The following is a 25,294-nucleotide window of genomic DNA, read 5'->3' on the forward strand; positions in this document are numbered from 1 at the left end:
TCCATTGTACGTATATTGTCCCAGGGGTCTCCGTAATGCTAATTCCCATTGTACGTATAGTATCCCACTTAACTACTCACGTTGGCCCTGTTTCAAACTTGAAGTGTTTGTCAGATAGTACTGCTTACTTTCGAGAGACAAGTGTGCTCTGTTTTAAACTTGATCTTGTCAAATACTACAGCTAAGCCTGTATTTACTGTTGAGTATGTAATTTATATGTATCACTTCCTAATCTGAGTAACAACATATGTTTCTTGGTGCATGTTAACACTTCTGAATATTCATTATATGTGTGTGTGTGTGTGTGTGTGTGTGTGAGAGAGAGAGAGAGAGAGAGAGAGAGAGAAAGATAGTTTGCTCGAAATATCAATTTGTATTTTCATATTTATATTTATCAATATACAAACGAGTCTGGATTGCTCAGTAGGTAAGCATAACTCCATTACATGGTGCCAGGTGGTGTTGAAAAGAATTTGTAAAATCCTGTCAATAATATATAATTTTATATATTAAAAAAAATGAGATGCACATGTATCCACAGGCCACACGGTTCTTATGTTCTTGTATCTTTCACCAACTTCATTATTGCCTAGGTATCTCTATAACGACTAATAGTGTTTGTATGTGTGAGTGTGTTTACGTACGTGTGTATCTATGTACGCATGTATGTATACGTGCGTGAGTGTATGTAATTATGGTTGTATGTATTATAATATAAAGAGAGAACTATTACTAAGAGAATATTGCATTATTCACTGAGAGACCCATGACTAACAAAATCTATGACAGAAAGAACGACCGGTGAGTAAGGCACAAACAAATGAAGTAATCGGTTTTCAATCCATTCAGTGCTGTTAGCTACCAATCGTACTATTATCATGTGACTTGCATCTTGATCATGTGACTCACGAGCTTTTAAAAAATGGCGGACAGAAAGCAACGTGCGCGAATATTAGTACTAGGGGGTATGTAAGCTTTGTTTTTGTTTGTGTACATGTTTATCTTTTAAATGTTCCATACAGATTAATTTTGATATATTTTGTGTTAATTATACATAAGTCATTTTGAGGTAACAATGTACATGTATGCATACATTACACTTCTCACACGGTTGATGAATGATCAAGGTTGGCTGCGATGATATTCTATAGTTGATACATTTAACGATTAAATTTGTAGTTTTTCTCCAGTACTTTACAGAAAGATATCAACATTTATCTACGATATGAAATTATGATACATGATTATTCATTTAAACAATTATTTCTAATTGTGGTAGAAATGACATAAATTATTGCCAAGTAGGAAGTGGCTGTTGTCTAGAGCTCACCTGGGTGTAACCCTATAAGAATTACACATCTTTTATACTGACAGGGGTGCACTGGGTCTGAAATGATCGCAGATAATTTTTCCATTTTGATACACATATCGTTACAAGATGTGTTTTGCTAAATAACACAAAACATTGTTTGGTCTTGACTACTTTAATGGCTAGGTTTAATTTACCCAAAACGGATAATAAACACCCACACTAGTTTCTCATGCTAATGTTATCATAAGGCATATAGGGTTACAACTGAGTGAGAGCCTGGAGCTGACCATAGGTGACCTGTAACTGTCAGACCATTTGTAGCAACAGAACGCTAATACCGTATATTGCCACAAGAGGTAAAGAATCTATACAAACAAGACCCATAGAAGTAACTAAGCATCAGCAATGATGGATTAGTCAAATCCCTTTTTCTTTTTTATATTGACATTTCATCATAGATGTGCATTGACACTTGTTTGTGTCAATAAAAAATAAGAAACTCTTGGCAACACCCACAGCCATTCAGAAAGTTAAAACAAGGTGACTACAGTTTACAATCTACCCCTTGTCAGATCCCTTCATTAAGTCCATGCTAATTTTGTTATCAAGTTGGCACTTTCACTTACTAATAACACATATCATTGTGACAGAGATGTGCCAAACATGTTATCCATGTACAGTTTATATACTTCTCATTCAATAGCCACTGTTAGACCATTTTTCCTGTTGCTTCCTATCTTGTCTACTTGGATCAGATTTGGCAGCTTTTAGTATGTCACACAGTGAGATATACATTCAATCCAGGTCAGTGGTTATTGTTTGTTGTAATCCACATTAAACAACAACTACCAATCAGAAGTGAATGTAGTTTATTAACTGTGTAACACACCTTAAGTGTTGGTATCCAAACTCAATCCAAGTTTACACAACGCAATATGAAAATGTCTGTTTTGAAGATAACATAATAATACCATAAACATAAGTTAAGACATGAAATTAGTAAGGAAACATTTTTATGCATTCATACCATGTAAAGGAAAGGGCATGGTGACTAAGTGCATCTGAATTAGATGCATCAAGGACTAATAGGTAGTCAGCTTGGAAGTATTTTGTTATCTTGCCAAGGATGAAAATGGCATATCAACTGATGACTTGTCTTGGTATGTGTCACCTTATATGAAATGGCACCACCATACTATTAACAGCCATTCTGAAGAGGACATGACTGTGAGGTTGACATGTGTATAGATAATATATTGTATCATGTTGTGTATTGTGATATCTATTGATATTCAGCATGAGTGTGTCATTTTCACCACCCAACCCAACTGCTAAAAAAAATGGTTGCGACAAACCTTAGTTATAGCACAAGTCGCAAGGGTCATGTATGGGCATTTACTCATTTCAAATTGAATATAAATGTTTCTTTTAAAATTTGCCACTAATTATCTTTATCCTGAGTCTATTAAATCCTGATAGTTGAATGCTCAGCACCTTAACTGTCACCAAGAAACTTCCAGATGAAAATTATCTATTGCTATGGACTTTAACACTGGTGGTTATGTACTAAACTTGGGTCAAAATAAGCTTATCAAGTGGAATCGTCACAGTCGATGGTAGTATCAATTTGTTTATCAATATGCGTAGCTTTCATTGTGACATTGCATCATGTGACATTCAGTCTTGATTGTACATAATCAGAGATCTCACTAGGATTTTAAAACAAGGAGTACCGGACTCCCAGTTTGGTAAAAGTAGGAGTCCCATCATCAAAAGTTGCAGTCCCTTCTTTCCTACAGAATCAACACAGACGTGAGTGCATCTATTTTTAGATGGAGAGGTTTCCGTAATGTAATCACTCACTTTAATATAGCTTTATTACAACAGTCCATTGACAGGATTGCAAATTTATGGTTTATTTATTTGTCTATGTCCTTGTAGTAATATTAGGCAATGGTTAAATATTATCTGATTTGCTTTTTTTCCCGTATTTTCGCAAATACGTGTCAAGTCATAAAACAAATTAGACCTTAAAGCGCATCTCATGAATTCCACAACATAGCATTGTCCTTTACGTTTCTGACCTTCATAATTTGCAGTTTATAGTTAAATCTTTAATAAAATAATACCTTGGCTTCACTTTCAATGATTTGTATATTTTTCTGTAATTATTTGCCCAATGATGTACGAAAACAGACAATCTAATAAACTTGTACATCCCAGACTTGGTGAAGTCCGCCAATATTTCCTGTTAGGCCTACTGGTTCACTTACAGTTTCAAACTAATTTTATGACGAAATAGTGTACCAGAGGCAGTTAATATATATCCAGATCACCAATTCTGATCTTAAAAAACATGTTTGTATGTTTTATCATCAAAGGATACCATGCAAGAAATGTACAGTTGCTACCTTACTCGAAAAAGAGTTAATGGTCAATCAGATATCAAAACATATGCTTGTGAATGGGCAGGAATTTGTCAATGTAATTGATATCAGAACTTGGCCTAGCCTCTGATCTATTGATGAATACATTTCGCTACAAATACTAGAACTAACTGGGCTAAGGCGAGGGGCATTTTAAAAAAAAGTATGGTCAGTCACTGTACCGAACTATCAATTCTAGCAGCTTTAGCACTCTTCTAAATCTCGTTACAATCTTCGTAAGTTTGCCGTTTAACCCCAAAATACTTATCCAAATTTACGAATGGCATTTTGTCTAAGTCTTAACATGTCTTGATTCTTGTGCACTACTTATTCCGATACATTCGGCAATGAACATAGTAACGAAAGCTAAAGTTGTTTATTTGATGTACTTTTATAGATGACCACGTGTACGTCTCTGGGTCTTTCTGACTCTGAATTCAATCACTGTAAATATCAGTACATTGTTGCATCCGGCTGCCAGTCAAAGCCTTTGAACTGGACACCCAGCTATTGCATCATGTTCTTTTAAAAAAATCTAGATACTTTTACTTGTTATCTTCATTAAAAGTGGAGCATAAAATCAATAAATTGCAACACTGTGCAGAACTGGTTTTTGTTCAGCAGCTTGGAGAGACTGGCTTGCTTGTGGACACCAATGTAAATAATTAGCCACATGTTTTCTCCTTGACTATATGCTCAAAAATAGGCATGTGTGCAGTAGCACAATTATCACTGTTCAATCCAAGATTTAGATTGTTATTTGGTATCCTTCTTTATATAATACAGTCATCACAGGGTTCACACACAATCACCTGGGGAGAGTGCATACTTGTATAATTGTATTGCTTTGCTGCATATAATATACAGCATGTATATAATATAGAACAAGTATGTTCTTAGATGCTACATTTATATCCAAGTACAGGAACACAGTAAACTGACGGTATTTAAAACTAATAAAATTGTGTTGTCAAGTAGCTCTCAATAGATAAATTCGATGAAAAATATTGGTGCTAAACAGGTGGCAAATTTTTCTGATAGACATAAAGTTAATATTTTACGGCATGCATATTCAGTACATGGTATTTTTTAGTAGTCATTTTCACCAGTAATCCTAGCAGTGGTGATATGAGCCATTGCAATATAATAATTTTCTGTTTTTGAAATATATGGACCATTTCATTGTTGGGATCAATGGATTATCCCACATCTAAATAGTTTCTTCCCTTGTATGTGCATAATTTAGTATTTAAACTCGATCACTGTCTTTAGGTTTGGTTTTTGTAGGTTGATTATCTGAATCAAGTATTGAGCATCAGTTTTGTCAATCATTGCATCACATATTGTGGAATTTAATGGGATGAATAATTAACATTCCATATTGCAGTACTAACCCGTTTAGTTTCTTAGGTAATATGCACCAGCCAGGAAAGTTAGTGCCATATAGCTTTCATATCACCATATTAACACTGGAAGAAAACAGATTTTGATGAATGTTGGTAGTGAGTTAAACTACTTTAGAATCCTTGACGAGACAACAGTTTGTTTGCATGTTCTGCCAATTTGGATGAACAGTTTAATAAAAGCACTAAAATGCATTGCTTCATTTTGCTTGTATGTTGTTTTGACATATAAAGGTTAAAGTGGCAAACAATTACATCATCTTGAGTAGAGTAGATGAATGACTTTTAAATTGCTTCCTGCATATATAACAGAATGGACCTGGTATGCAGAAATTTTAATTACACTTGTCATCCAGATTGCATATATCCCAATTATTGCACTTGAATTTTACATACCATATATACCCTATTAAAAAACTCAAATCCAGCAGCAAATAAGATAGACCCTGGTCTGTCATCACATAATGTTCAGATTAGGGTCCGTGTTGTCTGTTCTAATGATTATTTCTGACAGGCAGGTCAGCAGATTAAATGACAGCAAAGCTGTATCCATGCATTTTGTGTTTTTACTCGACTTATAAGCAAGTATATACAGTGACTTAGTTTTTTGTATAAGTGTTATAAGTATATTTAAAATTTGATATTCCAAGTATGTATTAGACAGGCGGTCTAGTACTTTTTTAAGTACATGTGTCTGAATACTTTTGATGGTTGCGGATTAACCAGTGCATGCTAAAATAAGGTCCGGTCAAATGAAAGCTGAAAATTCTTGTCGAGCCAAGCAAGCATTGCTGATAAAATTGAGAAAATATTTTTAAAAATTATTACTCAGATTTGTAGTCAAAAAGCAGAAGCACTAAATAAGTTGTTGTGAAGAACTCTACAAACAGAATATCTAAAGATGTGTTTACTGCTTAGCTACATACATATAGTTTCTCAGGTAAGAAAAGATTCCATCATCAAGAACTAAGAAATGCTAAAAGTTCAATATTTTATGTATCAGCTGGCATATTCTCTCACACACCTATGTAAGCTGAGTCAAGACTTGATTCAATCCACAGGGACAGGTGAGAATTGAGTGATCTGTAAAGGTGAGCCTTAGTCCATTCTGCCACTGCCCTGCCCCCTGCAGCCCAGAATGACTACAGAATATAAAGTAATTGAATTTAGTATACTCAATTCCTTGCTTAGTATACCAGTAAGGAATATTATTGATACTTAGAGTCACGTGGCTTTGTCCAATAACCCCCCCCCCAAAAAAAAAAAAAACACGAACATGCAAAAACAGGTTTGGGAGCCAATTTTTTCTACTTCTCAAAGCCTTATTGTAATCACATTATCCATCTGTCTGTCTGTCTGTTCACATATCTAGTTGCCAAAGCTCTGCATCTCTTACACATAACTGCAAAATCAGATGCCATTGGGAAGGTAATTGCCTATTATATATACATTCAGCAGGTCCAGTATTTACAGAATATAATTGCCTTGTTTCCACTAGTTTTTAAATCTTCATTTCAGCAGATATTTGCAAGCAGCATAGCTAAAAACCATTCAGCAAATTGTTCATACTGTACATAGATCAAGATATGCCTTTTATTGGTTTTCTCTTGTTTGTTGCAGTTAGGATAGAGTTATGGCCCTTTAGTTAATTTCATTGTCTTCACATAAGATGTTTGTTACTTGCCACATTCTGCATATTCTGATTCATTTTTTGTTTGAATACTGTCATAAACATAGATTTGCAATTTTTGTGGGTTTTTTCTTAGCTTTATTTTGGATATAATCGTGATCATCAGTACTTAATATCATCACGTGTGATGTTGATTTTAACAGTCAAAGGTCAGAAACCATTCAACTGATGGAATGTTGTGAAAACATTGCCTCTTACAACTAGATCTGCCTTTTTATGAGTCTTGTCACGTTGATAGCATTTTGGACAGAGTTATGGCCCTTCAAGGTGAACTTAAATTACATGGTATATTGCTAGCCTTGATGATCCTTAATAGAGATAGATTTCAATTATTCCCCATTATAACTGGGAAGAGTTATGGCCCCTGAAAGTCTATCTTCTCCAAAGTAATGTTTTCCAAAAACATATTCCTTTCTTTATGGACATGTGGTGCAAATTATAGAAAATGTGACCCTTTATAATACATCTATCACTAATAGGAAGTTATAGAGAATGGGACCCTTTAAATTGTTCTATCACTAGTAGCAAATTGTAGAGAATGGGACTCTTTATCATGTATCTGTCACTAATGGGAAATTTTTGAGAATGGGACCCTTCACCATGCATCTATCACTAATGGGAAATTGTAGAGAATAGGACCCTTTACCATGCATCTATCACTAGTAGGAAGTTGTAGAGAATGGATCCCTTTACCATGCATCTGTCATTGATAGGAAATTGTAGAGAATGGGACCCTTTACCATGCATCTTTCACTAATAGGAAATTATAGAGAATGGGATCCGTTACATTGCATCTATCACTAATGACTAATAGGAAATTATAGAGAATGGGACTCCTTACCATGCATCTGTTGCTACTAGGAAGTTGTAAAGAATGTGACCCTTTACCATGCATCTATCACTAATAGTAAATTGTTAAGAATGTGACTCTTTACCACACATCTATGACTTATAGGAAATTGTAGAAAATGGAACTCTTTATGATGCATTTTAGTTTATCACTAATATGAACTTGTAAAAAAAAATGGGACCCTTTACCATGCATCTATCACTAATAGTAAATTGTTAAGAATGTGACTCTTTACCATGCATCTATCACTAATGGGAAATTATAGAGAATGGGACCCTTTACCATGCATCTATCACTAATGAGAAATTATAGAGAATGGGACCCTTTACCATGCATCTATCACTAATGGGAAATTATAGAGAATGGGACCCTTTACCATGCATCTATCACTAATAAGTAATAGGAAATTGTAGAGAATGAGACCCTTTATAATGCATGTATCACTGATATGAAACTTTAGAGAATCTGACCCTTTACCATGCATCTTATACTAATAAATTATAGAGAATGGGACCCTTTACCATGCATCTATCACTAATAAGAAATTGTAGAGAATGGGACCCTTTACCATGCATCTTTCACTAATAGGAAATTATAGAGAATGGGACCCATTACATTGCATCCATCACTAATGACTAATAGGAAATTACAGAGAATGGGACTCCTTACCATGCATCTGTTGCTACTAGGAAGTTGTAGAGAATGGGATCCTTTACCATGTATCTATCACTAATAGTAAATTGTTAAGAATGTGACCCTTTACCATGCATCTATGACTTATAGGAAATTGTAGAAAATGGAACTCTTTATTATACATTTTAGTTTATCACTAATATGAAATTGTAAAAAAATGGGACCCTTTACCATGCATCTGTCACTAATAGTAAATTGTTAAGAATGTGACCCTTTACCATGCATCTATCACTAATGGGAAATTATAGAGAATGGGACCCTTTACCATACATCTATCACTAATGGGAAATTATAGAGAATGGGACCCTTTACCATGCATCTATCACTAATGGGAAATTATAGAAAATGGGACCCTTTACCATGCATCTTATACTAATATGAAATTGTAGAGAATGGGACCCTTTACCATGCTTCTATCACTAATAGTAAATTGTTAAGAATGTGACCCTTTACCATGCATCTATCACTAATAAGTAATAGGAAATTGTAGAGGATGAGACCCTTTATAATGCATGTATCACTGATATGAAATTTTAGAGAATCTGACCCTTTACCATGCATCTTATACTAATAAGAAATTATAGAGAATGGGACCCTTTACCATGCATCTTATACTAATAAGAAATTATAGAGAATGGGACCCTTTACCATGCATCTATCACTAATGGGAAATTGTAGAGATTGGGACCCTTTACCATGCATCTATCACTAATGGGAAATTGTAGAGATTGGGACCCTTTACCATGCATCTATCACTAATAGCTCTTGTTACACTGCAATTCATTCAGCTTCTCAATAACCATATTTGCAGAATTGATGGTGTGACAGTGCAAACTATATTACATTAAAAACTGTCTTAAGAGATCACCCCATCTGCCAGAAAGGTATAGTATCTTAAGACAGGTGGTCTCTAATAACAGGTCATAACACTATATAATCAATAAATTCTGTGCACAGGAATAAGGTCTCTTAAGACAGGTGGTCTCACATAACAGTGGTCTTTCAAGACAGGTTTTACTGTAGTTTAGGTTTTTCTGGGTTTATTTAACATTGCTGCACATGGTGGTTACCTGAATGATGAATAACGATTGAGCATAGAGAAGAGGGGAAAGCAAAACAAAATTAACATATTTAACTTTTGCACACTGCCCTAAGATTTGTCTTACTGTTATTTCAGGCATGATGGTATGGCAACTTGTTTGCATGATCTAATTTCTATCTTTTAATAGTTTTTATGCATTTAAAATAAACGTTAAAAGGAACAAAAGTCTTCTAGTTTCAAATCTTGCCAGCTGATGCAACTCTGACATATTTTGCTACACACAAAGCAGTATGTAGGCATATGATACTAAGAGTTGCGGACTCATGGACTCCAGAAATTGGATGTCCACAGTTAAATGAGATTAAAGGTGACAAACTGAGTCCAATTTTGTGTGTCATATCATCACTATGAAGACAAGTCTGTAACTTTGCTATGGTTACTCATAATGACCCTAATTTCTTTGCAATGGTTAATCATATTAACCATAATTATTTGCTATTGTGATTCATATTAACCATAATTACTTTGCTATAGTTAATCATATAAACCATAATTACTACAATCTTTTGGGGTTTCTTCATTGTAGCTTCTTCACATTTGAATATGAAAATTCTCTCTGCCAACTATTGATTTTTTCTTATGTCCTGTTGGGGTAACACAGTATTGATGGTTTCTGAAAACTGGTTGGTTGATTGTGAATTATATGGCACACAGACGCTGTAAGTGTATATAGCACCACAAAAAAGATTTTATGATAAAATAACAAAAACAAAACAGTGAGATGATGAGGATAATATATGGAGGTTCCCAGTCGACAGGGAATGTAAATGGTGTGTATAAAGGTTATTTAATATCCATTGCGGGCATAGAGAGGTATTTGTACATCAATCTCACCTTGGTAAAGTTTTGTTTTTAGGACAATTTGGTGAGGCATCTGTGTTTTTAGGTCACTTAAGGCACTATGGTGAGTCATCTGTGCTTTTAGGTAACTTCAGGCACTGGTGAGGCATCTGTGTTACATTAGCACATTTTATAATTTTTGTGCTTTTATGTTTGTTTTTTAAGGATTTAAGATCTGCTATTTGCAAGGGTATAGTTCTAACATTAATATTCATGACATTTTAATGATTTTATAATAGTGTATGCTTCTGCCATTGTATGTATGTTTGTTCTCATTTCAGGTACAGGGTTTATTGGGAGGAACTTTGTTCATTACCTTGTTAGCAATAATCTTGTTTCAAAGGTGAGTTGCTACAGTGTAATTCAAAAGACCTAATTAAAAAAATTTAAAATTCTGCAGCTCTTTGGAAACCTTTTTGTCAAACCTGCAAGCTATTTTACCTGAATGTATTGTATATACTATTCATAGCCTGCAATTTTTGTACAAAGTATATGATTTTCTTATGTAAAGTCTAAAGATGCAAATGAAGATTATAAATAACATTTTTACCTGCAGTTAATCATACATCAGAAAACAAAAACATATGATTGTTCAGGTCGTATGAACAATGACAGACTTCACAGGGTACTGTCTTTGTCTCATGCGTGTATTAGCAGATATGGAGATAAAACAAATGTAGGAGTGTGTATCACCTTTCCATGATAATGGTAGCATTATCTGTAATGGTTTGATTTTTGTGATAAACTTTTTGAACATCATATTCATCATAGTGCTGTTTGAATGGTGGACTTTGTGTTTCACAGAAGCAGTCTACCAGGAACAGGATACTTGAATTTCACATGGGCCCATGTTTTAATTGCCCAAGGGGCATGGGCCGATACATTATTTGCCCAAGTGTCCTGTTCATTTGTTTTAGATACAACCTTATTTCCTCATATAAAAGTCTAGTCCAATTGCAAACAGAAACAACATAGACCCTGATCTGCCATCGCATAATGTGCCAGCAGACTGATCTGTGTTGTCTGTTCTGATTACTCCTTAAGACTGCAGAGACTGGCATATCGTGCATTAGCAGATCTGGGTCTGTGCTGTTTGCAGTTGTATTCGACATACAATCGAATGTAGATGGTACATAAAATCTCTAAAGTACATATTGATGTTACATGCCAGGGACAAGTGCCTCTTCAGAAGCTACTTGTCCTTTGTACAAGAATATTTAGTTTGAGGACTACTCAAACATACTATAATAGATTACATGTACAAATAGTACAGTTACATCTTTCTCACAATATGACATTTACTTGGTTGTCATGAATTACATTTGCAAATGAAACTTTGATCTTGTTTGTTAAGTTCATATGTAGTACCAAGTTATATACACATATTTTTTAATATATAAGTAGATTTTAAATGGTACAAATGGTTAGAACATTTTATTTTTATTTATATTCAATTGATCATATGGTCTAAAGAAAACAAAGCACTGGTTCTAGTTTCCCGACCTAACAATGTTTATTTGCCTGCCAACCCTAAACAGTCCTGACCATACAAAAATCTCGACATGGTTTTAAAATTCATATCAGACAAACACGTTATTATGGAGAGGGTACATATCTACATAGGTTTAATGTCATATTGTTGAGCAAAACTGACAAAGTTTTTCTCAGAGGAATACAATTACATCATGCCAACACTGTTCATTTTCTGTAAGTGGAGTAAGAAAATATTAGTTTCAATGTTGTAACCAAACCACCCAATTCGTTTAAGCCAGAAACTGGAAACACGCTAGGTGTAATATGCTGTACGAAAGGTTTTCATCTTTATTTTATTTTTTTGTCTGCTTGGATATTTATTGACTCTCCCCCAACCTAAAACCAGGTCAAGCAGTATACAAGACACTGGGTTCAGTCATCTAAATTGAATCAAAGGATGGCAGGAAGATCATAATGATTAATACATATATAATGTACTTTAGCACTTCATGTACTACTGGGCTAAACCAGCTCAGTTAGATGCAAAAATCAATTTTGGATTTTTAAAAATTTATTTATTTATTACCTTTGGAGGAAATAAGTGCTAGGTTCAGCACCAAAAAACAGACAGTCGGCCAACCAGAAACAAACATTTTTAGGCCTTTCATTGTTAGATAAATCAGTGAAATAATTTCAGAAATAAATGTATTCTATTTGAAGTTATAAACTCAGAATAAAAATCTCACAGCTCAATTATTGGTGAAATATGACCTAAGTGTGAAAAATTAAAGACATTACTACATGTATTTCTTATGTGGTGCTGTACAATATGCTTCCATGCAGTACTGTACTGTGATATGTACAGTATATTCCTATGCAGTGCTATACAGTAAAATGTACAGTATTTTTCCATGCAGTGCTATAGAGTAATATGTATAGGTAATTCCTATGCTAAGCTGTACAGTAATATGTACAATATATTTACATGCAGTGCTATACAGTAATATATGTACAGTATATTATTATGTGGTGCTGTACGATAATATGTACAGTATATTTCCATGCAGTAGTTTGTACAGTATACATGTATTTGCATCCAGTGCTGTGCAGTAATATGTACAGTATATTCCCATGCAGTGCTATACAGTAATATGAACATATTTCATTCAGTGCTGTACAGTACTATGCACAGTATCATTCCATGCAGTGGTATACAGCATATGTACAGTATGTTTGCGTGTTGTGCTAAACAGTAATATTATAATTTAATTGATTAAATGTTGTTTGTTTAAGTAATACACAGTGCATCCTTCTCAGGCCCCTTTGACTGCTATGGTTTCTCTGCCCAGACATGGTGTCATTGCAGCCAATATATGTTACCGGTAATAAGCTAGTATCTAAATTTAGATATGTTGTCATGTTGAACCAATCAGATGACTGAGTTGGAGCATGTGGCACAGCACTTCATATGGGTTCATTGAAGACGTGACTATCTTACGACACTTCTGTCTCCTACTGGCATTCTGTGACATGGAATACAAACGTTTCTGGATGTTGTGTGCCCCCTGACTTCAGAATTCATGCTATTGGGACATAGCAGGTCAGTGTACAGAACTGGCTTCAAGCATTCTTGAATTTTTAGTAAATGTCATGGGTTGTTGCTCATTCATACTCTTTACATGAACTCTCAGATGTTTTGATTTATTTTGTGACATGCTGCCACACCCTGCTGCAGCTACAGTACATGTACTCTACAATTAAGATGTAGCTTGCAGGAATTAGATTTGGTTACCTACAGGCTTGTCATAGTAACCTTTTTCACGAGTCGACAGTTTACAGAGTATACCTCGTGGGATAAAAAGGACAAACATTAAGTCCAGATTTCCTATTACATACAGGATTGTGGTGCATTTGTCACCTATTTTGCAAGAGGGAGTTCACTGGTTGTGGACTTGTTGCTGCAGTGCATGTGTCTGGTGGCATTTCTTGGATTCTTGCATTGTGGTGAATTTATGGTTGGATCATTGCAGAGAAATTCCTCATACAACTGTGTGAGGATGTGACATTAGTGACATTGTCAATGGACAAATTTTTGTTATACTCACCTTGCCATCTTTAATTTTATTCTAACAAAGGGGCCCTTTTGATGCTGGTGTAAACATTTCAATCCTTTGGAACTCATCATTGTGATCCATGTCCTGTCTAGGGCAGTATTTGAGTCTGCTGCAGCAAAGTGCTTTGGCTGGAGGTCATAGTGCAGCCACATCTGTAGCTGGAGTTGGTATGGAGGATCATTTAATTACGACTTCACGACAGTGGTTTTCGTCATGTTATACATGTATGCCCTATATCAGAGTTCTCCCTAACCATCTTCTTTCTGCTCAGGAACATTTGTGTACATACATTTAGCATCATGTGCTTTGGAAACCATTCCTTCCAAATGGAATGTCAAATTCAAACTGGCATCCTCTTTGGGGCATCTAATTTAATATATTTTATAATATAGTGCACTGAACTCTTACTACAAACTACTTGTGCACTGGCTTCTTGTTGTTTTTTTTTTTTTTTTTTGTTTTTTTTTGCAGTGTGGATAATTTGCTATTTGTGGAACCGATTTTCTGCAACAAATAATCTGTGTGTCTTGGACATGATATTTCGTATAGATAAATGCTTATTCATTCTGTGTCATAGAGCATCTAAGAATGACATTTTCCGTCATGGTGTGGATATCATATTAATGATATCACCTATGATGTCCTTGTTTATCCTTTACATGTGACGAGGAATTCCATCGTATTCAGATATTAGGTGGAGCTCGCCTTGGTGATCAACTGTTTCTCGTGGACAATGGTCATGTCTTAAGTAGAACTTTCTTTATCGCTACCATTAAGTCTGTTTTGCTCAGGTTAGGTTATGATTCACATCGCTATAATGGACTCACCTTCCACATCAGGGCAGCTAGTGCTGCTAAGGCTGGAATTCCAGACCATCTGATCCAACCTTGGGTCGATGGTCCTCTAATGTATATTGTAAATATATTCAGTGCACCCCAGTAGAGTTAGCTTTGTGTAGAGGCAGATGTCACAGCATGTGCCTCACTTGTCGGTTCACAGTTTCTCTTCCTGAGGTGTTCCTATAGAAACAATTCAGAGCTCGGCTGGTGCAGCGTGCTGTGACAGGATTTGCCCACATTATGCCAAAGATTATTTATATTTACAATAAAGTTTATATAGAACCTATAATATGTGGTATTTAAGTGTACAGTATATTTCCACACAGTGCTATACATCATTTGTACAGTATATTTGTATGTTGTGCTATACAGAAATATGTACAGTGTATTTCCACGCAGTGCTATACAGCATATGTACATTATATTTTCATTCAGTGCTTTACAGTAATATGTACAGTATATTTCCATGCAGTGCTTTACAGTAATATGTACAGTATATTTTCATGTAGTTCTGTACAGTAATATATATTTCCATGCAGTGCTTTACAGTAATACATATATTTGTATGCAGTGCTGTACAGTAATACATATATTTCTATGCAGTGTTTTGCATTAACATGCAGAGTATATTTCCATGCAGTGCTGTACAGTAATATGTATAATTCCATGTAGTTCTGTACAGTAATATATATTTTCATGCAGTGCTTTGCAGTAATATATATATATTTCTATGCAGTGCTATACAGTAACATGTAGAGTATATTTCCATGCAGTGCTGTACAGTAATATATATATTTCTATGTAGTGCTATACAGTAATATGTACAGTATATTTCCATGCAGTGCTATACAGTAACATGTACAGTATATTTCCATGCAGTGCTGCACAGTAATATATATATTTGTATGTAGTGCTATATAGTAATATGTACAGTATATTTCCATGCAGTGCTATACAGTAACATATAGAGTATATTTCCATGCAGTGCTGTACAGTAATATATATATTTCTATGCAGTGCTATACAGTAATATGTACAGTATATTTCCATACAATGCTATACAGTAACATGTAGAGTATATTTCCATGCAGTGCTCTACATTATTATGTATATTTCCATGCAATGCTAATATATTAATTGCTTTATTGTCCTGGGTTTGAAGGCCACACACACACTGACCCTCACTCACTATTTCCAGATTTTCTTCCATATTTGCATTTTGTTAATTTATCTGTCTATTTCAGATACGAGTTGCAGACAAGGTACTTCCTCACATGGCCTGGATGAGTCCAAAACATAAGGTACAGCTTAAACTCTTTTAACGTGATTCACTCTTTGTTATAATTATGGTGATACTGTATTTTATATCACTAATTCACAGTTGTACAAACATGGTCATAGTATCCATGACTTATATTGATTCAGTAAAGAGACATTATGTTAAGATAGAAAAATAAATTCAATATAGTATGTCAAAATGACTATATTTATATGCAGTTCCATGTCAATCATATTCATATATGGTGGTTTTTGTCTTTTGTAGGAATTGTAAGATATATGTATCACTTTTCTCCAAAAGCATTGGCATCAACTCCAGCATTGAGTTTTTGAGGGTTATAAGTCTTCTACATGAGCTTCTGTCGTTGTCTCAAACCTGATGTCATAATATACTACAGTTTCCTTTCTTGTATGCTTTGGCAGAAAGCTGCAACTTGATGTCATAATATACTGCAGTTTCTTTTCTTGTATGCTTTGGCAGAAAGCTGCAACTTGATATCCTAACAGACAAGGTTTTCCTTTCATGCCTGCCTGGGCAGGAAGCTTCAGCTTGATATCCTGATATACTAGAGTTTCCTTTCTTGTATGCTTTGACAGAAAGCTTCAACTTGATGTCATAATGTGCTAGAGATTCCTTTCTTGTATGCTTTGGCAGAAAGCTGCAACTTGATGTCCTGATATACTAGAGTTTCCTTTCTTGTATGCTTTGGCAGAAAGCTGCAACTTGATGTCATAATATACTAGAGTTTCCTTTCTTGTATGCTTTGGCAGAAAGCTGCAACTTGATGTCCTGATATACTAGAGTTTCCTTTCTTGTATGCTTTGGCAGAAAGCTGCAACTTGATGTTATAATATACTAGAGTTTCCTTTCTTGTATGCTTTGGCAGAAAGCTGCAACTTGATGTCCTGATATACTAGAGTTTCCTTTCTTGTATGCTTTGGCAGGAAGCTTCAACTTGATATCCTAATATACTAGGTTTTCCTTTCTTACCTGTCTAGGCAGGAAGTTGCGTAACCATAATGCAATTCACAGTTGAGACAATGCATTCTTTAGATCTCTTTTCCATTATAGAAAATATTTGGTGACAAAAATGACTATGGGATCATTGGAACTTCAGCTTTTACTGCGGTTGTTTATGCCATGATTGTGATTGCAGAAGGGTCCATTTAAAATTGATTTGCTCCAGTCATTCTGTATGATATACCTAAGTTTAGTTTTGATTGACAGCACACAACCCATGAAAGTTACACACACTTGAAAACTCCTAGGGACGCAAGATTCCCATATCAAATATGCATGAAACTCACAAAGGATGCATTTTTTCTCCAAGTAACACATCCACATGAATGCCCCAGGACACTCCCCCTTTTCATATTTTTGTGTCAGCTGTGGCCCATTTGTCAGTTAGCTAAAGGCTAGACTTAAGTAAACAAACATGTGTGACTAATTAACATATAATACTTATCACTGTAATTATATTGTGAAAACGATTGATCCTCTGAAGTTATTCTGACATGACTTAAAAAGAAACCATCTGTCATGTGGCCATTTTAAATTTCACACTAGATATGGTTTTTACCAATTACCGATGTGTCTAAAGTGTATGCAGGATTGTTCCAGAATGATTTGCATGCATCAAAATTGCTTATTTGAGAGAATTATAATTTATCTTCATTAGTTATTTTCATTATCTTGCATGGTTATGTACTTACAGGAAGCCTTTGACTGTCCAGTTGTGGAGTTCAAGCATTCCAATTTAATTAATCCAGGTAAAGTAAGTCTGTTCCAAAATTAAATGTAGGGGTGTCCAGAAGCACTTTGCAAGAGAATCCACTCCCATCTAATTTAATTGGACTTCTCAACATATAATAATTATATCAATCTGGATTAACTCCCCCCCCCCCATATTTCATAATTTAAAGTTTATTTTCATGGGAGTCAAATTTCATGCTTTTACAGGACATTTCTTTCTGACTTAAATTTGTGTATATGCCTGTGATGGAGAAGAAATCTTTTTCACATTCGTACATGTGTGTGACCACATTTTCCATTGTAGAACATCGATGGAGAATATCTCCATCTTTCATGATGTACTGTTGTTTTACATCATATATCATGAAGAAATCATAATATCAAGAATGCACTACTCTTATTATTTCATTGCTGTTTCTTTTCCCGATGCATATTTCAGTCCAGGATGAAAATTCCCCCCTTCAGTTAGTGATTGGAGGTTGACATAATAACAAAAACACCATTCCAGTCAAATGCCCTAGTCATTTCCAGCAATTTGGAATATTAAAAGTATTTTGTATGGACTTCACATGGTAAAACATCTTGAGGAACAATTTGATTTGCTAAATTCAATTTGCTTTCATTTGATGTATCCATTTTTCATCTTTTCTTTCCAGATCTTGTAGCTTATTTTTCAGTGTTCATTTGTTAAATTTTGATTGTATCATGTGCACACACTGATTGATTGTGCTTCCCTAAATTTGTTTCTATTTTGGTACTTTGTTAGTTTAAATATTGTCCATTACAATTATGTTATGGTTGTTTGTTGTTTTGACAATTACAAAGCTTTGCGGGACATCCACTCTACCATTTTGGCATGTTCAAAGTGTGTGCACATGGATGGGTGTCCTTTTTGTTATCTCCTGTAATGTGATGGACTCGAAGAGTGAATTCCTCCAAAGCTATCCATAGAAGGATGCTCCAGATTTTCAAACAAAGAAAAAGGGTTTGATGTTCTCCTTTATGTTTTAGCTGTGCACATGTCTTCTGAGACTGACATACCTGGGTAGTGCTTGAAAAACATCATGCATTTCTAGGTTGTTAAATGGCTGCAGAAGAGTCCTGCTAGGATCATAATCCTTGAAGACTACCCAATAGGAGTGCATCCTAGCCCAGACCTGAGGCACGGGTATACATAAAGCAGTGAGATTCTTGGGTGTATATTGGAACTCCAGCCAAAAAAGTGTCCTAATTTATCCACCAGCTGAGGAAGTGATAAAATCAAAACAATGAAAAGGTATCCTTGCCTCCATTGTTGGCTAATGGTGCATCACATAGGTTAGGAGTCAACTAACTTCCAAAGTTGAGAATGCCAGGTGGAGAGTCTTTTGCAATTGGTTCTGTTGGTAGATCATTGATGTGATATGCACCTGCTTGACTGCAACTGAAATTGTTTCACTTTCTTTTAAAAGACAATGATTTCCCAGTTTCCACCATTTATTGAGCAACATAGCATAATCCTCTTCAAGTTTTCAGTGGGCTCCACCTTTGGATTATGCCCTCTCTTCAAGTTTTAGTTGGCTCCACCTTTGGATCATGCCATGTTTTCAGTGGGCTCCACCTTTGGGTCATGCCCTCTCTTCAAAGTTTAGTGGGCTCCACCTTTGGGTCATGTCCTGTCTTCAAGTTTTAGTGGGCTCTGCCTTTGGGTCATGTCCTGTCTTCAAGTTTTAGTGGGTTCCACCTTTGGGTCATGTCCTGTCTTCAAGTTTTAGTGGGCTTCACCTTTGGGTCATGTCCTGTCTTCAAGTTTTAGTGGGCTCCACCTTTGGGTCATGTCCTGTCTTCAAGTTTTAGTGGGCTCCACCTTTGGGTCATGCTCTTCCTTTATGTTTTCAGTGGGCTCCACCTTTTGGGTCATGCCCTCACTTCAAGTTTTAGTGTGCTCTACAATTGGGTCATACCCTCATCTCTTAGAATATATTAGGTATTTTGAGTTCCAGAGACCAGTCTTTCACTCATTAATGATTAAGTGGAACTGTTGTATTCTTTTGGTCATTATCTAAAGCGCTGAGTGAAGCTTCTGTCATTAATCTTATCTTAAAGACAGTTACCCCCATTTCATTAGCCTCATCTAGGAAGAGTGAAATGGTGCATTATTGGTGGAAGAGGATTGCCTACATTTCAGTGCCAAATGCAATTCAGTTTCTCTTTGCCAACGAGGATTAACAGCCAAGAATCAACTACCTTTGATAGCAGTAGAACCAATTCAGTTACCCTGTCTCAGTCTCAGTCGCATAGGAGCAATCAAGATAGACTTTTTTGTCCAATCAGAGCTTTTTGTTTCTTCTTGGCTATATCAGAAGAGAAAAAGAATGGTCATAAATATATTTTTCTCCGGCTCATAGATACCTAATATTTCCACAGCCACCATTTTTACATGGATTAGTTTAACTAACAAGGGAGATTATCAGGCTCTTACTGAGAGATATCTTTATTGAGGAAAATCAAAAAGTCCTTGAATTTTAGGCTGTTGCTGTATCTCGGACCTTTGTGAATCATTTCTGGTTGGATATCATGAAAGCCATCTTTTGATGGTCTCATTATTCTGCCTCCATTCAGTTGTATGCCAATTATATTTGCCCAACATGTCAGAAAGCCATCTTCCAGTCTCCAGAAGAATCCTACTAAAAATAAATTGTAAGTCATATCTGACAGCTTTTAAGAGGGTCACCTGTCTCCCTTGGGGATGGGTAAGTCAGCAGTGTAATAATAGTAGGTACTATTGCTATTAAAATGTTATTTTTGGGGTGGGGGTAAAATTAATTTGAAATAATATGCATAATTTTATCTGCTATTATTATTGGATTCCCTTCTCTTCCCAATCATCTGTCTTACATCTTATGTGTCTTATGTCCTTTAGTCCAAGTGAGAGGTCAGACTTGGAAAATTGGATATAATGATTGGATGGATGGTTGTTGGGAATTGGACTAATTTTTACCAGACCTCCAATTGCACTTTACAAATAGTATATATGAATACTAATTGGAGAAGAAAATTTTCACATTGGACGTAAGATTAGCACCAGGAAAAGACATTGTAATCTATCATAATAATAGTAGGCATTTTATTATGTAATTAAAATTAGTTTTACTCAATAAAGTACATTTCAGGTTGGTAGTGTCTTGTATGACATCATGTATAACAATTGTCTGCTTTTTATGTATTACATCACTTCAAGTAGGGGTCCCCGAGTGGTCTAAAGCGCTCACCATTACGGATCATTGCCGTCTCACCTCTGTCTGCATGGGTTTGAGTCTTGGGCTTGGCCATTGTGGGTATGTGGGAAAGCTTAGCCAGTAGCTTCTCATGGGTTGGTGGTTCTTTCTGGGGTTTTCCCATGTTCTTTCTCCACCATTTATACTGGCCGCCATGTAAAGCCTATCTTGTGCTGAAAAATGGCGTTAAACTCTGCAACAAAAACACTTCAGTTAGTTAGATTGTCTAGCAATGTTTTAACACTTCTTAATTTGTTTGTATAAACTATGCTATTCTAAGTATCCAACAGTTTTAATGACAACTTCAATGATTTTAGGCAATAACAGTTGAGTGTCCAACACAGACTTTTGACTTTTGACTGTTGAATTGAATCTTCAAGATGCATCATTGCTTGCTTAGTCTTTAAGCTTGTAGAATGTAGCAACAGTTTTAATGGCAAGTCAGGATGTTTGCCAGAAGCAATTTATGGAAGTGGTAAAAATTGTTACTTGTATGAAAATTTAACAGATTTTGAAATTGTATGATATATAGTTATAAATTAACCAGGATTAGTTTAAAATTGAAAATTTAGGGATAGAGGTCACACATCATTTGCAACAAGAGATAGTGGACTTTTGTGAATAGAGGTGAAACTTTATTAAGAAATAAATGTAGGGCCTGAAAATATGATATATGAGTTTTGCCAGTTTGGTTCATTTTTCAGCAGTTTTGATAATTACAATTACACATTATAGAGTTGACCATTTAGTTACAGCGATAGGTTTGTACATTACAGACTGGGCCCTGTCTTAAGTAAAAGACTTGGGCTCCTGTCTTTGGTGAAAGACTGGGCTCCTGTCTTATTTGACAGACTGGGCTCCTGTCTTAGGTGACCGACTGGGTTCCTCTCTAACTGCTTGACCAGCTCAGACACATTCAGCAAGGCGAGATTTTAGCTGATTAATTAGCTTAGGCAATAGATAATTGATGGCCACCATGTAGGGCTAAATGGTAAGTTGTTGCTAACACACTGACAAAGCTCTGGTGTCATTTAGTAATGCTGATCAACATATCTAATGGCAACAGAGCTGTAACAAATAAACAGATGTTTGATTTTGAATGCCTTTTCATAAGTATTGAATAAACTTGGTATTTGAATATTTGGAAACCTAGTGAATAGCAACACCTAAAACTATGGATTGCCATGTTGCATGTTTTGTGTAGCAGTTTTGTTAAAGAACAAACAAGGCAAAATGCAGCTTGCACAGTCTCAACTTACTTTACTCTGGAACAACGTCCAACCTGTTAAATGACTGAAATTCAAATCCCCATGCTCACAAAGTAATGATAATGTCAGAAGTCTTTATGTATCAACCAACATATCCATTGTATGTGATTATTATCAACAGGAGGATGTGACTTCTTTGAAAACTTACTTGCGAAACCATATAATTCATCAACTGTGTTCATTTTTGCACTCAGGTCAAGTTACATTGAAACTTGATTTGTGTGATTTTCATTGTGAATAAATCAGTTCTTTGATAATATTTGGCAGTTTATATTGGGGTGGGGGTTTCATTGCATACCAAAGTAGATGAAGCAACAATAGATTTGAAAGTTTTATCAAGATTGACAAATATTCAAATTCAGTCTTAATATATTAAACAAATATTAAAATAAAACATTATCATATTTGTTTTAGCTCTGAGTAACTGATATTTAAATTGAGTTTAATGGTTTAAATTTTTCATTTTGCAGCTTTGATATTTAATGAAGTATTAATGTTCTCTTTTGAAATTTTTGGTAAAAATCACAGTTGCAAGTGGCCAGGTGTAATAAAGTCATGTCATCATTATTGCTTTTTTTCATTGTCATCGTCATCTTCTTCATCTCATTTCAGCCTCAGTCCAAGCAGCTTTTAGTGACCCAGAAGGGGAGTTTGATTATGTGGTAAATCTGGCAGCTGAAACCAAATATGGACAATCAGATCCAGTAAGTTTTTTGCTTTCAACTAATTTAACAGATTTGTAGAAAAATCTAAAGATTTTGCTATTAGCTTGGTTTTAATATTTTCACCTCAAAAATTCAGTTTTTATCCATATCTTATATGAAAGGTTTTTCAACCCTGCAGTCACAGAAAATGTATGTGGTAAATGCATCATGTTTCCTTTTTCTTTACTTGATTCTTTTTCTTTGAGGTATTTCATTTTGTCTGCAGTGTATAAAAAAAAGCTAGTACCACCCCACTTTCTTGGAGGTATTTAATTTGTGTGTATTTTATAAAGATGAATTGGTACCAGTCCACTTTGCCCGCTATTTATAAAAAGGAAGTTGTGCCAGTCCACTTTGTCTGTAATTTATAAAGAAGAAGTAGTACCATTCCAGTTTAGATTCTGGCTTTGAATGCCTGAAGTATTTTAAAATTCATTTATAAATGGAGAACAAAATTCCTGGGATTCTGTCATTACAACACAATGTTTTCTTCAGGTAGTATGATAGCAAAATGAGCAAGCATGTTCAAATGAAGCAGTTGATGTGCCTTTAAAGTTCATTAATATTAACATACCCCACATTTTGCATGATACTGTCATGGCACACATTCTTAGCTGTTGTGCCGATAAGATAAACAACACAAGTTTAATCTTTATACATTTGTTGAAATTTACTATAAGGGTTTTGATAATACTCTTCTTGTACTCCTGCCACAACCACCAGAACACCTCCCCCCCACCCCCCCCGCTTTAAAAACTACAAATCCTCTTGTACAAAAAATGCCAGCAGAGAAAAAATCTAGAGAAATCACTGTACACAAGCATTCAATACATAAATTAGCACAAGAAAAATTACTTATGTTTACCTTTTAGGAAGGACAAAAATAAGCATTATAAGTTCCAATGTTCTATCCTTCCAAGCAATGAACAAATATTCATACACACAGTTGGATGAAGCATATGAATGTGACCATTACCATGTGTCAGAACTGGATTTTGTGCAGCCTTAATGAAGATATTTTCAGAGTAGAGTTCTCTTGCCCTAATGCATTGTACTTATATGGAGCAATATAAATAATGATACACAAAGTGGATTTTCAATTTGTTTCATCCATAGTAACTGGTGTATATTTTCCTTTGTGTATCAGTCAAAATATGGCTCAGCACTTGTAATTTAATTTAATAGACAAACATCAGAAAGCTGCTTTATTCCTTAGAATTGATAGATATTATGCAGACTAATTCACAAAAGTGGTTATTACTCAGTAGATCTTAGAAGTTGGCCTTCTTGCAGGACATCTATGTTGAATTTCACTGACCATTTTACATCAACTGATCAGGAGCCTCTGCTGCCCTGAAGAAGTATTAAATAAAGTTAATGTACCAGATTGGGACAGCCACTTGGGAAACTTTAAATTGCATCTGCAATTTAAAAGTTTATTCTCGCTTTAATTAAGAATAGTGATAGTACATATATGTTTCTGGTGTCACTGTTCACAGTATCCCTTTGGGGTGCTACATCCCTTGCCAATTCAGGCTCAGGTTTCCTTTGAGTTATCAGGGGATAATGCTACTCTAGAAAAAAATACAAATGTTCTCTAAAGTTTTATTTGTTGCCTTCTAAACTCTTGTACAAATATCCTTGTGCTAATTTGTTCCAGCAATAGCATAATTATATGCAATCTGACAGAAAATGGTGGTGAAAAAGTTTGATATGGATTCATACCATAACTTCTTTAAAATCTATCCCATTTTAACAGTCTTAATGTGACAATGGATACTTTTGACTTCATTGCTGAAAATCTTAGTCCAAAAACCATGCCCAGAACCTAAGTGGTTTTGAATCAATCAGTATAAACCATTTGGTACTTCACTTTCACAATAGTTCACTGTGTCTGGTTTTTTCATAATTTTTCATCATCTGGAATCTCAATCAATTTTTGTTCTCAAATAATTTCAATCAGTACTCTATCTCAGTCTTTTGCAGACCGCTTTGGTGGCCTAATGGTAGAGCATCTGCCTAGGATGCAGGAGGTCGCAGGTTCAAATCCCAGCCAAGTCATACCAAAGACTTTTAAAAATGGTACTAACAGCTGCCTCACTTGGCGCTCAGCATTAATAGGTTAGTGTTAAAACTGGTCAACCCGGTGTCAGGATATTGTGACTGGTAGGGAGATCATGCTACATGTCTGTGGCATGATGACCCAGTGCTAAGCATCACTACAAACTGTCACACTGCAGACATTGTAGCGATATGACTGAAATATTGTTAAAGCTATGTTAAAAATCTAAA

At 35.2% G+C, this 25,294-nt stretch overlaps 1 protein-coding gene across 1 annotated transcript in view; it reads left to right on the forward strand.

Moving 5' to 3' along the window:
- Positions 1-899: 899 nt before the first annotated feature.
- The window catches only part of LOC149793930 (uncharacterized), a 72,249-nt gene continuing 47,854 nt past the window's right edge, over positions 900-25,294 (forward strand). The window contains exons 1-5 of the mRNA XM_089967866.1: positions 900-965; positions 10,598-10,659; positions 15,987-16,043; positions 17,736-17,790; positions 22,911-23,002. Coding sequence (XP_089823992.1) covers positions 923-965; positions 10,598-10,659; positions 15,987-16,043; positions 17,736-17,790; positions 22,911-23,002 — 309 coding nt within the window. The 5' untranslated portion in view covers positions 900-922. The remainder of the gene's footprint in view (positions 966-10,597; positions 10,660-15,986; positions 16,044-17,735; positions 17,791-22,910; positions 23,003-25,294) is intronic.

The sequence above is a fragment of the Sinohyriopsis cumingii genome, chromosome 8, assembly GCF_028554795.1.
Source record: "Sinohyriopsis cumingii isolate HCF-2022 chromosome 8, ASM2855479v2, whole genome shotgun sequence".
Taxonomy (NCBI): domain Eukaryota; kingdom Metazoa; phylum Mollusca; class Bivalvia; order Unionida; family Unionidae; genus Sinohyriopsis; species Sinohyriopsis cumingii.